Source organism: Chiloscyllium plagiosum, unplaced genomic scaffold, assembly GCF_037043375.1.
Source record: "Chiloscyllium plagiosum isolate Xiang-an unplaced genomic scaffold, Cpla_swu_hap1 HiC_scaffold_5, whole genome shotgun sequence".
Taxonomy (NCBI): Eukaryota; Metazoa; Chordata; class Chondrichthyes; order Orectolobiformes; family Hemiscylliidae; genus Chiloscyllium; species Chiloscyllium plagiosum.
The window spans coordinates 38,880,560-38,896,078 of NW_028270143.1; the positions used below are offsets into that span (position 1 = coordinate 38,880,560).

General features: G+C 41.9%; 1 protein-coding gene across 6 annotated transcripts in view; it reads left to right on the forward strand.

The window, feature by feature from the left end:
- Positions 1–15,519, forward strand: part of etv1 (ETS variant transcription factor 1) — a 143,762-nt gene that overhangs the window by 67,295 nt on the left and 60,948 nt on the right. For 5 of the 6 annotated variants that reach the window (XM_043689841.2, XM_087987115.1, XM_087987116.1 and 2 more), the window contains 2 exons: positions 9,284–9,472; positions 11,162–11,409. In XM_043689841.2, the coding sequence (XP_043545776.1) occupies positions 9,284–9,472; positions 11,162–11,409 (437 nt within the window). The remainder of the gene's footprint in view (positions 1–9,283; positions 9,473–11,161; positions 11,410–15,519) is intronic. The other variant, XM_087987117.1, reaches the window with a different exon arrangement.

Sequence of the window (15,519 nt, forward strand, 5' to 3'; positions counted from 1 at the left end):
AATTCTAGTTAAGTGCTCCTGAAAGGGGTAAGGACACCATTCACTTGAGTGAAGGAGTTTTTAAAAAATATATGGCAGAGATTTATGGTAGTAGGCGTTTTGGTGTCAAAAAACTCTAGAAAGGCCCAAAATGGCATCCAATGTGCATGCACACACTTAGGAAGTCATACAGCACAGAAACAGACCCTTCAGTCTAACTGGTCCATACAGAGCATTATCCCAAGCTAAACTAGTCCCACCTGCCTCCTCCTGGTCCATATCTTTCCTATTCATGTATTATCTGAGTTTTTAAAAAACTTTGTAACCACGCCCGCGTCCACCACTTCCTCGGGAAGTTCATTCCACACACATACCAACCTTTGTGTAACAATTTGCCCCTCTTGTCTTTTTAAAATCCCTCTCCTCTCTCCCTAAAAATATGCCCCCTAATCTTGAAATCCCCATCCCAAGGAAAAGTCACCTTCCATTAACCCTATCTATACCCCTCATGATTTTCTAAAACTCTATAAGATCACCTCTCAACCTCCTATGCTCCTGTGAAAAAAATGTCCCAGCCTATTCAGCCTTTATAACTCAAACCTTCCATACCTGGCAACATTCTGGTAAATCTCTTCTGAATCTTCTCTAGCTTAATAATATCCTTCCTATAACAGGGCAACCTGAACCACTTCTGGTACAAATGATGTCCAATAACATATTGGTAGAAAGCAGGTCATGGCACTAGGTAAATCATGATATCAGGTGATTGGCTTGCACATGCGTTCAATGGCGGAGTTTAAATGGATTATTAGCTCAAACAAGTTAGTTGCTAATTATTGCGCTGGTTGTTCTAGTATTTTCCAGAGCTCTGTAAAGTTGTTAATATCTACACAGAATGGTTTGGCAGGTATTGCACAACTTTGTCCTGATGTCAAGAATTCTGCATAAACCAATTACCTATAGACATGGGTATTCCACTTGGAATGCAGCATGACTCAGAAAACAAGAAGAGATCACACCGAGTGGGAAAGCTGTTGGAAGACTGAGGAAGGGTTTGGGATGAAAGGCTCTCAGTAGGAGGCCATATCCCATAATATTGAGGGAATGATTTTGCTATCTAAAACTCAGAGAGGAACAGTGTGTGTGCACTGAAGTAAATGGATGCACATTGATAGCAATAACTTCAATATGGGTAAAGGTCACATTACCACTAGTTGTGAAGGTAACAGTGACCATGAACATTTCAGCATAAGGCACCTTCTAGGCTGAAACTGAAAATATTTGCAACTGCCCACAAATGTGGAAAAGAGGTCACTAAGGCTCTTTATTCAGAGTGCTGATTATATTTCATTGTCACTTGGCAGAGACAAGTACAAAGAGCATGTTGTAGTTTCAGTAGAATTGTAGATACTCACATGATGCAGGGTACTATTGACTGCATGTTCCATCATTTTGCAGATGCTGCATGTCAATTCTGAGAGGTGAAACAACTTAGTGGCTAGCACTGCTGCCTCATAGCACCAGGGACCAGGGTTTGATTGCACCCTTGGGTGACTGTCTGCGTGGAATTTGAACATTCTCCCTGTTTCTGCGTGGGTTTCCACCGGGTGCTCCGGTTTCCTCCCACAGTCCGAAGATGGACAGGTTAGGTGGATTGGTCATGCTAAATTACCCATAGGGATGTGTAGATTGGTGGATTAGCCAGGAATACAGTAGGCAGATGGGATGCTCTTCGGAGTGTCACTGGGGACTCGATGGGCTGAATGGCCTGCTTCCTCACTGTACAATCCTATTTCTCCATTTCGCAAACCCATCTGTTCATCTGGACACAAAGCAAAAATAAAAGCAAACACAATGTAAACATTTCAAGCCAAATTTATGAATGACAGCATTCCACATTCCACATAAAGCCAACTCATCATTTTCCTAATTTCCTTAGTACCACTTCACTGTACCAGCATTGCCTGTACCAGTGCTCCTATGCGCTGCTAATCCAAGGGCTGCAGCCTGATTAGTGCAATGCTGTTACCTTTTACTGGGGGAGGCTGCAGATGGTTTTGCAGAAAGCTCTTAAGCAGTTCTCAGCCTCGAAGGCCCAGTGTCAGAATGCACAAATTTGTCATGGCAACAGTGGTCTCACTAGTTGACAAGCAATACAGAGAGCACTGGCAGACTGATAACGGTAGGAAAACAAAAATGATCATCCTGAGAGAATATAGCAAGTTCATGCACTATGAAATCATTGCCACTCCCCTGGGATGGTGCCTCAGTAATCCATTCGAGGACAGATTGCTGCACCACATGACTTCAGATGGAGCATGCACTAAATTACTCCAATATTGATTGCTCTCTGCTTATGTTTGAGTTCTCCAATTTCAAATAACCCTTCTTCCCATCCCCTGACTCCCTTCCCAGCCACTCCCCTCCCTTCCACTGTTCCCTGCCACCAACCAGATTCACTCCTCCCATCGACCAACCAGGTCATACCCTCTACCTGTCTTCACCTCTCCCCACTTCACCACCCTGCCCCCACCACCCCCTTTACTTGCAGCTCCCCCTACACCCACCCCCAGTCCTGAAGAACGTTTCACTCAAAACATTGACTTCTCCACATCTTGATGCTGCCTAGTTTGCTGTTTTCTTCCAGCCTCCTGCCTGTCTACTTTGGATTCCAGCGTTTGCAGTTCTTGTTTTATCTCTAACTATGTTTCTAAAAAAACAGACACATTGGTCAACAGATGCTGCTTTATGGTTAGGTACACAAGTGTGTTTTGTGGATTTAGTACCGCTTCCATGCTGAGAAGGCAGGGCTCTAGGCTCCGTGCAAACCACTGCATCCCAAGTTGGTGCTATATGCCTTTAGGCTCCTTGGTAGTGACATCAGGCTGTCCAAAAGCCAGCCAATGCACCAAACATTTCATCCTGCATACCAACCAGCTTTCTCCTGTAGTCCACTACATCCAAGTACTTTATAAGAGTCCTAGGCAGCAGACCCTGTCTGTGACTTCACCCTGTACCAAGGTGATGCCTGTGCCATTGTCCCCTGTCATGGCTTCCTGTGATCTGTGTTTGACATTCCACCAGGTTATAGTATTGCCTCTCTTGTGATCCTCTAAATTACCCAATAAATTACAATTGCATCGAGTGACAGAGCTGAGTGTACTATAGGGGCAGTTTTTGGATATCTGAAGGAAGAAAAACACAATGATGTCATGGAGTCATAGAGCCGTAGAGATGGACAGCATGGAAACAGACCCTTCGGTCCAACCCGTCCATGCCGACCAGATATCCCAACCCAATCTAGTCCCACCTGCCAGCACCCGGCCCTTATTCCTCCAAACCCATCCATTGTGGGCGACACGGTGGCACAGTGGTTAGCACTGCTGCCTCACAGCGCCAGAGACCCGGGTTCAATTTCTGCCTCAGGCGACTGACTGTGTGGAGTTTGCACGTTCTCCCTGTGTCTGCGTGGGTTTCCTCCGGGTGCTCCGGTTTCCTCCCACAGTCCAAAGATGTGCAGGTCAGGTGAATTGGCCGTGCTAAATTGCCCGTAGTGTTAGGTGAGTGGTAAATGTAGGGGCATGGGTGGGTTGCGCTTCGGCGGGTCGGTGTGGACTTGTTGGGCCGAAGGGCCTGTTTCCACGCTGTAATGTAATGTAATCTAGTCTAATCTATTCATATACCCATCCAAATGCCTCTTAAATGTTGCAATTGTACCAGCCTCCACCACATCCTCTGGCAGCTCATTCCATACACGTACCAACCTCTGCATGAAAAGGTTGCCCCTTAGGGCTCTTTTATATCTTCTCCCTCTCACCCTAAACCTATGCCCTCTAGTTCTGGACTCCCTGACCCCAGGGAAAAGACTTTGTCAATTTATCCTATCCATGCCCCTCATAATTTTATAAACCTCTATAAGGTCACCCCTCAGCCTCCGACGCTCCAGGGAAAACAGCCCCAGCCTGTTCAGCCTCTCCCTGTATCTCAGATCCTCCAACTTGGCAACATCCTTGTAAATCTTTTCTGAACCCTTTCAAGTTTCACAACATCTTTCCAATAGGAAGGAGACCAGAATTGCATGCGATATTCCAACAGTGGCCTAACCAATGTCCTGTACAGCCGCAACATGACCTCCCAACTCCTGTACTCAATACTCTGACCAATAAAGGAAAGCATACCAAACGCCACCTTCACTATCCTACCTACTTGCGACTCCACTTTCAAGGAGCTATGAACCTGTATTCCAAGGTCTCTTTGTTCAGCAACACTCCCTAGGACCTTACCATTAAGTGTATAAGTCCTGCTAAGATTTGCTTTCCCAAAATGATGCACCTCGCATTTATCTGAATTAAACTCCATCTGCCACTTCTCAGCCTATTGGCCCATCTGATCCAGATCCTGTTGTAATCTGAGGTAACCCTCTTCGCTGTCCACTACACCTCCAATTTTGGTGTCATCTGCAAACTTACTAACTTTACCTCTTATGCTCGCATCCAAATCATTTATGTAAATGACAAAAAGTAGAGGGCCCAGCACCGACCCTTGTGGCACTCCACTGGTCAGAGGCCTCCAGTCTGAAAAACAACTCTCCACCACCACCTTCTGTCTTCTACCTTTGAGCCAGTTCTGTATGCAAATGGCTAGTTCTCCCTGTATTCCATGAGATCTAAGCTTGCTAATCAGTCTCCCATGGGGAACCTTGTTGAACGCCTTACAGAAGTCCATTTAGTTCACACCTACTGCTCTGCCCTCATCAATCTTCTTTGTTACTCCTTCAAAAACCTCAATCAAGTTTGTGAGACATGATTTCCCATGCACAAAGCCATGTTGACTATCCCGAATCAGTCCTTGCCTTTCCAAATACATGTACATCCTGTCCCTCAGGATTCCCTCCAACAACTTGCCCACCACCAAGGTCAGGCTCACTGGCTATAGTTCCCTGGCTTGTCTTTACTGCCCTTCTTAAACAGTGGCACCATGTTAGCCAACCTCCAGTCTTCCGGCATCTCACCTATGACTATCGATGTTACACATATCTCAGCAAGAGGCCCAGCAATCACTTATCTAGCTTCCCACAGAGTTCTCGGGTACACCTGATCAGGTCCTGGGGATTTATCCACTTTTAACCGTTTCAAGACATCCAGCACTCCTCTGTAATCTGGACATTTTGCAAGATGTCACCATCTATTTCCCTATATCTTCCATATCCTTTTCCACAGTAAATACTGATGCAAAATATTCATTTAGTATCTCCCCATTTTCTGTGGCTCCACACAAAGGCCACTTTGCTGATCTTTGAGGGGCTCTATTCTCTCCCTAATTACCCTTTTGTCCTTGATATATTTGTAAAAACCCTTTGGATTCTCCTTAATTCTGTTTGCCAAAGTTATCTCATGTACCCGTTTTGCCCTCCTGATTTCCCTCTTAAGTATACTCCTACTTTCTTTATACTCTTCTAAGGATTCACTCGATTTATCCTGTCTATACCTGACATATGCTTCCTTCATTTTCTTAACCAAACCCTCAATTTCTTTATTCATCTAGCATTCCCTATATCTACCAGCCTTCCCTTTCACCCTGACAGGAATATACTTTCTCTGGATTCTCGTTATCTCATTTCTGAAGGCTTCCCATTTTCCAGCCGTCCCTTTACCTGCAAACATCTGCCTCCAATCAGCTTTCGAAAGTTCTTGCCTAATACCATCAAAATTGGCCTTTCTCCAATTTAGAACTTCAACTTTTAGATCTGGTCTATCCTTTTACATCATGATTTTAAAACAAATAGAATTATGGTCGCTGGCCCCAAAGTGCTCCCCCACTGACACCTCAGTCACCTGCCCTGCCTTATTTCCCAAGAATAGGTCAAGTTTTGTACCTTCTCTAGTAGGTACATCCACATACTGAATCAGAAAATTGTCTTGTACACACTTAAGAAATTCCTCTCCATCTAAACCTTTAACACTATGGCAGTCCCAGTCGATGTTTAGAAAGTTAAAATCCGTAATTGTCATTTTATAATATCTTCAGGGGGGATTGTGAAATGAGAATAAAATGGGTGTGAGAAGAAGAGTAAAGACATATGGGTATTGTCAATGTACATGGGTTGTACCAACTCTGGTCATGGCCTCAGTCATTGTTGCTCAGTGATTGTAAGCACTGTCTCTTAACGGGAATAAGGATATGCAGCTGTCCCATGCCAGTTTACCCCTGCCAATTCCAGTCTTCTGCTACTTTATCCCAAGAGAGGGCAACATTGAGTGCTGTGCAGTTTTGAGGTATGGCATTTATGGTTGAAAATCATGCATTCCATGAGGTGTGGATCAGAAACCAGACGGAGAGTCTTGCAGCAGTGTAAAGTGTGTGTGTGTGGTATCTCTCAGAATGTTAATTGAGAATCCTGATGGATGTTATGTTTGTGATGGACAGGGTTCTGATACATTGAAGAGTTGTTGAAGCTAGTGAGATGGTTGGTGGGAAATACATTCACTGACCTTGGATAATCATGTGGTCATTGTACTCAATATAGCACAGGATCCAGGTTCTCGGAGTTTCACTCCTGGCATAGAACCACCACCAAACCCGTTCTCCAGCCTCCATGCCTATCTGTTCCTGCTGCCTTTTGACTGTCAGGATGGTCTGCTTTCGACTTTGGGAGAAACAAGATATTTCTCATCTCCTTCCTTACATTCGCTAAGTACCCTGCTGCAGCTCCTGTAAACCTCAGAGCATGCTGTCAGCCATGGTATACCATTCTTCTGTCTTCTTCCACATCACAGTGACTTGCAAGAAGATTTGAACCACCTGCACATCACCTTCCACCTTCCTTTATGACATCCAGGTTGCCTTGTGCCAGCCTCTCATGAAGTAAAGTTTTATGGTGAAGAACGCAACAACTAAACGGCATAGTTAGATTTGACTGGAAATGATTGTAATTAGCAAGCAGCACAACGTCGACATGCAGTCTACATCAAGTTGAACCTCAAAACCAGTGCCTGTACTGGAAGCTGTTTAATTTAGCCTTGATAGAATTCATATCCTCGTTGATGTCCTGTTCAAACCTTTGAGCTCCTCAGGAATTTGTACTCAGCCTCATTAATTTAATCAGTCGATCCCAAGGAGTAAACGTTTTGATACCCAAGAAGTCAAAACTGTCAGTAAGTCTTCAGAGCTCTGAAGACCCATGCGCTTTCAAGCCCATTGTGGAAGTATAATGAGGTGCTGATACAACAGGCCGAATCCTATATGAATTGGAATAGAATTTGATCTGACGAAGTGGGGATGGGGCCATTTGAATGGGAGAGAGGCAGAGATCACTAGAAGGGGGTGAAAATTTGACTGGCCTGTTGAATCCAGAGAGAAGTTAGGCACCTGAGGAGGAGACAGAAACAAAGGTTTTGTGGTTGATAAGAGAGGCCTGGAAAGAGTTCACCAGATTCCTTGGTAAGAGAGTCAGGGTTAGGGGTTACTAAGGTTTCCTCCCACACCCCACGTTCAGGTGGATTGGCCATGCTAATGAAGAATTTCTCCGTAATATCCAGGGATATGCAGTTTAGGTGGGTTAACCATGGTAAAAAAATCCATGCGGGGTTATAGGGATAGGGTGGGGGCATGGTGGGTTTGGGCAATTAGGCTCTTTGGTGAGTCGATGCAGATTTGGTGGGCTAAATGGCCGCTTTCTGCACAGTAGGTATCCTATGATTCTACGTGATCAAAGTTGGATCAGAAACCAGACGGGGAGGTTGGTAGAGAGGTGCCCAGCTTTGAAGGTTCTTCAGGCAGGCATCTGGATCCGGTAGGCAGGTATAAAGTCACTTCGTCAAGTGTAAATCTTCCAAACCCTTGCCCTTGTTTGAGCTGGTTGCAGGTAATAGGGAGTGCAAAGGGACTTGAGAGCCCTAGTCCAGGATTCTCTGAAGGTTGTGTAGGTAGTTGGAACTTTTAGGTGGAGTTGGTAGTTAGGAGGGCAAATACAATGTTGGTATCTATTTCGAGAGGGCTAGAATATAAAAGCATGGATGTACTTCTGGAGCTTTACAAAGCTCTGGTCAAACAACATTTGGAATATTGTGAGTAATTTTGGGGCCCATCCTCAGGAAGGATTTACTGGCCCTGGACCGGGTCCAGAGGAGGTTCCTGATAATCACGCCAGGAATGTAAAGCTTAACATATGAGGACAGTTTGAGGACTTTGGGTCGATATTCAATGGAGTTTAGAAGGATGAGGGGGAACCCAATTGAAACTTACAGAATACTCAACGGTCTGGACAGAGTGGACATTGGGAAGATGTTACCATTGGAAGGAGAGACTAAGAGCCGAGGGTACAGTCATAGAGTAAAGAGAAGACCTTTCAGAATGGAGATAAGGAGAAACCTCTACAGCCAGAGAGTGGTGAATCTATGGAATTCATTGCCACAGATAGCCGTGGAAACCCAGTCATTGAGTGTATTTTTGGCAGAAATAGAGAGTTTCTTGATTGTTACAGTGATCAAAGGTTATCGTGAGAAGATGGAGGAATGGGATTGAGAAACTTTTCAGCCAGGATTAAATTGCGGTTCAGACCCGATGACCCGAATGGCCTAATTTCTGCTCCTATGTCTTATGGTTTTATGGTGATGGATTTTTGAAGTCTGAAACAATCTTAGGTAATGCACGCTTTGCAATGAGATTGGTTCAGAAAGGTTTTTCACCATTATAGCTCCATCTTTTGTTAAAGATCTGAGAGGAGAGGTAATGAAGCAATCAATCTTTCACATTTAGTTAGTGAATTTCCAACTCCTAATCGATGCTGCTGCCGTTGTCAAGACAGCTCCAAGTCTACCTCCGGTAGCAACAAGCATTCAAACTTTTCATGGATTTCCCAGGCTATCAGTCTTCCGAACTCCCTGACTGATTTAGTTTACACATTAGTGTTTCAGGGCATCAGTGTACTTTTGCCATCCTAAAAGTAGTGCCATAACAGAAGACTGTTGGTGTGGGCGGTAATTTCAGTACAGATTTCCAAGCAGGCCTGGAATTCCTTCCGTTGATGTGCATGAATTCCTTTTAAATGCTTAAAACAGATTGTCACATATGAGGTCTTGTGTTAGATGTTATCCTGTAAAGGGATTGGCTTCCCCTTCCATTTAAGTATGTGAGGAAAGTGATGCATGTAAGCCGTTCTCCCTCCATCCATCCCAGAGCCCAAACCTAGTTAAGACAATCATTTGATATTATAGATAGTAGTCTTCAAATATTGGCACAGAGGAAAGCACATTTTGTTTTCTAATCTCTTGATTTATTTGTGGGCTTGTTTCTGTTTCTGTAGTGCCTACGATCAGAAGCCACCCGCAGGATTGAAACCCTCTAACCCGCCAACCCCATCCAGCACACCAGTCTCCCCCTTGCACCATGGGTCACCTAATCCTGCAGCAACTCCCAAACCGGACCGAAGTTTTCCAGCTCATCTGCCTACCACCCAGCCCATTCCAGAGAATGCCTATCCAATGGATCCTAGGTCAGCAAGTACACTTAGTTATTTCCTTTATTGATTCAGATATAATAAGTGTTTGCTGAATTCATCCATTAGTATCTTCTAAATCAAGCTGGAGACAAGGAAGTCCTGAGTGTACAGTCAGGAGGAATTCCATGTTAATTGCTTTCTTGTGGGAGCATTGTCACATGTTAGTGTGGGATGGCTGCTGTCTGCATTTAAAGCTGCTGACAGCCAAAGATAGATGCATCTAAAACTGCACTGGGTTTATATAGAAATATCGGCAGTGAGATTGCTTTCAGCATAGTAGTATGAATTGGTAACAGTGGCCTGCTTAACACCTTGAGGATTTTTTTTCACTAACTTCAGTGGAAAGGAGAAGCAAATGGGGTCACTTCTGCCTGTTCAAAGTCATGGCCTCAGGCCAGTTCCACCCTCAGGTTTTTCAGATCATTGGTAAGTTCACTGCATAGTATTCATCATTCAAATATATGGCATTCTTGGAAATTGTTATGTTAGATTTTACTTGTTTTCTCAACTACAAGTGAATGATAAATATGTGGGAATGATTGCAAAGTGGGAGTTCAAGGAATTCAGATGAAGCCAAAAAACTGCAAGGCAAATCTGGAGCTGTTTGTACTTCAGATTAATCCCTAAGAATCTATTACAACCTTGAATGATTCCACAGGACTATCACTTTTTACATGTGTTATAAGAATATCGTTTTTGGGCTCCCAGTAAGTGTTTCTGGGGTGAAAGGCTGTGTGCTGAGAGTGCAAGTCATGAAATCAACTCTGTCACAGCTTCAGTCTGCTTTGAGACATTGTTCATCCTAGCAGAAGCTCTCAATATCAACACTGTCAAAGTATGCTGTTGTGTTGTTGATGTGTGATGACATTAATGCTGAACAATGAATGCCAGTAATGTAATTACCTTGAGTTTATTATGCTGTAACTTGCTGTTTATAAATCAAGAAACAAACAAAATTTGGAGCGAGGAAAGGTTATTTGCCCATTAAATCTAATGTAATTATTCACTGATGTGCATTTCCTCCTCACCCCACCAGTGTGCTTTACTTTAAGGAGCACTTTGTTTTCTCCTACATTGTTGTAAAATGAAGCAATGTTAATGCAATCTCTGTAGCCTTCAATTGTCTTTCTCCATGCCTAAATATTTTTTCCATCATCTGCAGTTACTTCAGAGTTCAATAAAATGACTATAGGTCATGTGAGCTTCCAGTATACCCCCTTTGGGAATCTATCCAGTAACAAATCTATTGCTAACAAGTTTGTTGCATCATACATTTGGATATTATTCCCTGAGAAATTAATTTGTCTATTTAAAAAAAAATTCTCTGGGGGTTCTGCACAATATATACAGAATGAATGTTATGCGGAAACCTAGTGCCCTCCTGGTTTTGTAGATGTTCACTTAAAGATGTACATGTATAAAATACCAATGGTTCGTCATTATTGTCAAAAATATGCGCCCCCCCCCTCTCCAGTTATAAAACTCAGTTAATTCTTTGCTTCTATGGTTGTGTCTCAAACTAAGCTTCTGATTTTCAGTTAAATCCTTTGCCATTGAATGTAATTGGATCTTTCCTGTGGTGTTCAGTTTTTACAATCCATATCAGTGTTGGACAATTAGTAAGGACAATAATGAAGCATACTTCAATTTTCACCAAACTTTCCTACTCTGTATCACTTTCAGATTCCGGCGTCAGCTCTCGGAGCCGTGCCATTCGTTCCCACCTCCACATGGGCTGCCCAGGGAAGGTCGTCCGATGTACCAGAGGCAGTTGTCTGAGCCCAACATCCCTTTTCCCCCTCAGGGCTTCAAACAGGAATATCATGATCCAGTCTATGAACATGCCACCATGATTAGTGGGCCCACAAACCAGAGTTTTCCACAGCCGATGATGATTAAGCAAGAGCCACGGGATTACACATATGATTCAGGTTAGTGGTCTTTGGAGTACCAATGTACAAAATAAGATCCAAGGTAATAGCATCAATGAAACAAATCATCTTCAGCTGCAGCTTATTGAATTACTGGTCATTCACAGGCCCTGTGGAGCCTCAACTGGAGTGCATTATCTGATGTGCTTGCACTTGTAAAGTGCTATGGGTTCACATTGCTAGTGTTCCCTTTGTGGAAGTGGCCGGTGACATTGTGGTTATTAAGGATAAACCCATTCATCTCTATGAGCGGTTGCTTTATCACAGTTGTGTAGTGGCCATGCAGGAAGGCCTTGCTTTTCTCTATTTTCTCCCAATTCTTTATCTTTAAGTGTAGTTCTTCCTTAACTCCTTAAAGTAATCTAATCATAACCCTAAAGTAAACTAAGATTTTTTAAAAACGTTTGCTCTATACAACCAGTGTCTTTTGACTTTAATGCTTAGTTTTAGCGTGAGCTTAAATGTATCTATATATGCATGAATGCATCTATCCATCCTTTGAACTGCCTATCATATATTAGAACTCTTGCACATGATGCACATCATCATATTGTTCTGACATCACTTCTGTATAACACTTCCTTCTTCATATTTATTAGTTAAAGAAAGCTAGTTGTCGGGAAATTAATTTAGTCCCCCGAAACGAAAAATCACAGTTGTGTGGTTTTGCTGACTCATAATACTGCTTTAAAGAAAAATCAAAAAGGAACCACAGATTTATAGCACCCTTCACAACAATGATACCCCTAAGTGCTTCATAGCTAATGAGCAACTTATTTGAAGTTCAGTTGCTCATATAACTTGGGGAAAATAAAGTAGTAATTTGTAGCAACATCAAGGCCCTATAAACTGCTGTGAGATGTAACAAAATTTTTTTTCTGAGGTTGTTGCTTGGTTAAATGTTACCGCTACATCTGAGGAACATCTCTATTGTTCTTCAAATACATAGGGATCTTTTACGTCTTCCTAAAGGGAATTGTGGACTTTAGTAAATTTGCCATCCAAAAGATTATGCTTTCTCAGTACCGTGCTGAATGAGGTGTTTGACTGAATTATTTGTACAACCTGTGGATTGGGGCTTGAGTCCGTTCCCTCTGATTCAGAGAAGAGAGAGCCACCATTGAGCTGTTACTCATTCATTTAGATTTTAGGTCATTACTGTGTGGTTTTCTCAATTTACAAATATTTTGTCCCTGTTGTGTTGCTGATATATGTTATTGCTGCAAAAATTGGAACAAAGCCTTAATTATCTGCACCTTTTATATTCCAGTGTAGTATTTGCTCAGAGAACATAGAATTGTTACATTAAACAATGTTTTGAAATTCTGTTTAAATTAATATTTATAAGGGCCAGTTTTAAAAATATGCATTTCCATCGACATAGTCTTATTAGATGCATAATTTAAGACAAATCTCTTTTACTGCACAATTTGATTGGTCCTTGTGATCATTACATTTTTGTCATTGATCCTGAAAGTATCTTTCCATGAGTTGTTATTCCCTACTAATGTCTTTTCATTGGTCACAGCTAATGCAGTGCCTATTATGTTACAGCTCTGCTTCCATGATGCTTCCAGTATCCACTCCTGTCCTAATTGCTTGCTCAGTCTCCTTGTTCTCAGACTGAATGCATTCATTACAGTTCTCTGTGCTACATCTTGACTTAGGGTCGCAGGTTGTGTCTCAATTCCAAATACATTTGCCCTGTCAGGACACAACAAAACCACTTAATGCTTTCCTCATTAAGCTGAACCTCAATTCCTACAGACTTTTTAAAAACACAACATACCCATTGAAGCCAACAATAATCTGGCATCTAGCCTCATTATTATCCCAGCTTTCTCCATCCCTATGCCAAGTAGACCCTTGGGTGATCCAACCTGGCAAGCCAAATGCCCATGCCATACTCTGAATATTCTGATCAAGATATCAATACAGGTATATGAAGAACAAACATCCTGCCATAGAACAACTCAGTCTTGGTTAAAACCTCGATTAACTTGGGTGCAACACAGCAAATTACACTGAATTTTAATATAAAATGCTACCAAATGTATTTGTTGTGCAGGTATACTGTTCTCTGTATTAGCATAAAAATAAAACAAATCATCAAATTTTGAAGTGAACAATTGTTCAGGGATATTGTAACTATATACATTCAGGAAGAAAAGCTAGATGAAATAGGCATGCATTTGCGATATTTGAATGTATTTGTGGCAAATGTTTTAAAATGAATGGACTTCAAAGACAAACAAATTTGACATTAATTTCAGTGTTAGCCTGTATTGTAGTACCTCAGTTTTTCCAGAAATGTATTGTTGCAGTGATGAGAGTGCTTTGAATTTCTATTTGTACATTAGATAATGTGTTCATGTGAAGTAGACCCTCAGAATTAATGTACACAAGTTTATTTTTTTGTTGCACTGTCAGATTAAGTGATCAAAAGTCACAGAATTTCAGCAGCAGTCAACAGCATTCTGAGTTCAACACATGTCAACAGTATAATCCGGATTTATACTCCCATTACAGTGTTACGAGGTCAAATGGACTCTGGCTGTCTTTCTAAACCAGTAATTGAAGGCTGAAGCCACATTAGCCCGATCATGTCAACTTTACTCAAGAGTGATTGATTCAATCTATCTCCCCGGGGCCTCTGCACATAAGCTGAACGCAGGCATGAATGGAGCTAGACAGCATTGAGTTTCATTCATAAAAATGGAGTGAAGGGAAAGACTAGAATTCCCAGTTAGACTGGCTAGGGTGTACAATTCTAGCAGCTGCTTCCTTTGCCAGATTACTTGATACAACCATCACTGCATGCCCAGAGTAAACTGATATCACTCTTCTGCCTTTGTGCACAATTAATGTGTAGCGATCGAGGATGTCCCATTCACATTGTTCAGAGATAACAGGAGCTGACTGGTCTGCATTCCATTCAAATATTTCTTCCATTGTGAGTACCTTTCAAGTTTCTGATGCAAGCCACAAAAAGGGAACAAGAGCAGCCCCACATGGTAATACAAGGAATTCATTTACAAGGTCACAAAGAAGTATATAGCAACCTCTTTTTGTAGCAACCAAATTTCTGACATTTGCTTTTGCTTCTCTTTCCATACCAAATTGGCCAGTGCACATTTTTTTTTTTCTTAATCCAGATAAATTGTCACATGTGGGCCAAAAAATAACAAAAAAATGAAAATGTTTCCTCTTTTCCTCTTGATTTGCATGTAGTTGCAAAATGATTGCATGCCAATCCATATCAGTTAATTATTCAGGCAGTTTAAATCTGACAAATATTGTCAGGGAACAACCTTGTAAAATAATTACCTCCTTGCAAAGAGATGTTAAAATGATTTAGGTAGGAGGTCTTAAAAGGCATGGCGAACAATTTGGATTTACCGTAGCGAAGGTTGTTCTACATAATGTTAGGATTTTGCTTCTTACATCCCAGTGATCAGTTACAGTTCCATTTATAGAAAGAGATCAATTCAGGTTGCTAACTGAATGGGAATGGGAAGAGACTTGACTGAATATGGATATCGTGGGAGTAGTGAACATGAGGTTTAAGATCTAACTAAAAAGGGAAACAGTAAAGATAATACGACAGTCAGCGTTACATTTCATAGATATCAAAAGGAAAGGAGACAGTTTGATATAGGATCAAGGTGATTAGGATGGTTTGTGCATGTGGATGGTAAGTGCTGATATTAGTTGGATGAATGGCCTGCTTTGCTACCCAAACTTGTGTATGTTTCTGTGAAAATGAAAGGGAACTAGAAGAAAAAAAACCAAAATTGTGAATATTAGGTGTGAATTCAACTTTCAGAGATATTCATTTTGTCTGAATTGCAGTCAGAATGTTTCAAACGCCAAATGCAATTCAAGCAAAGATCAGAGAAAACTGCCGCAGTCACATTAGAAAAACCTATTCAGTTTGACCACCAACACGGCTAAAGTGGTTCTAGATCATATCATCATGTAAGGTTACATCTAACATTCATATTTAGACAGGATTTTAATTCAGTGGAACTCACACTCAGTTTGAAAATGTCTTGCCATTGTCAGGATCAGGCCTGAGGTTTAAAACTGTTCAACATTCTGATATCTAAT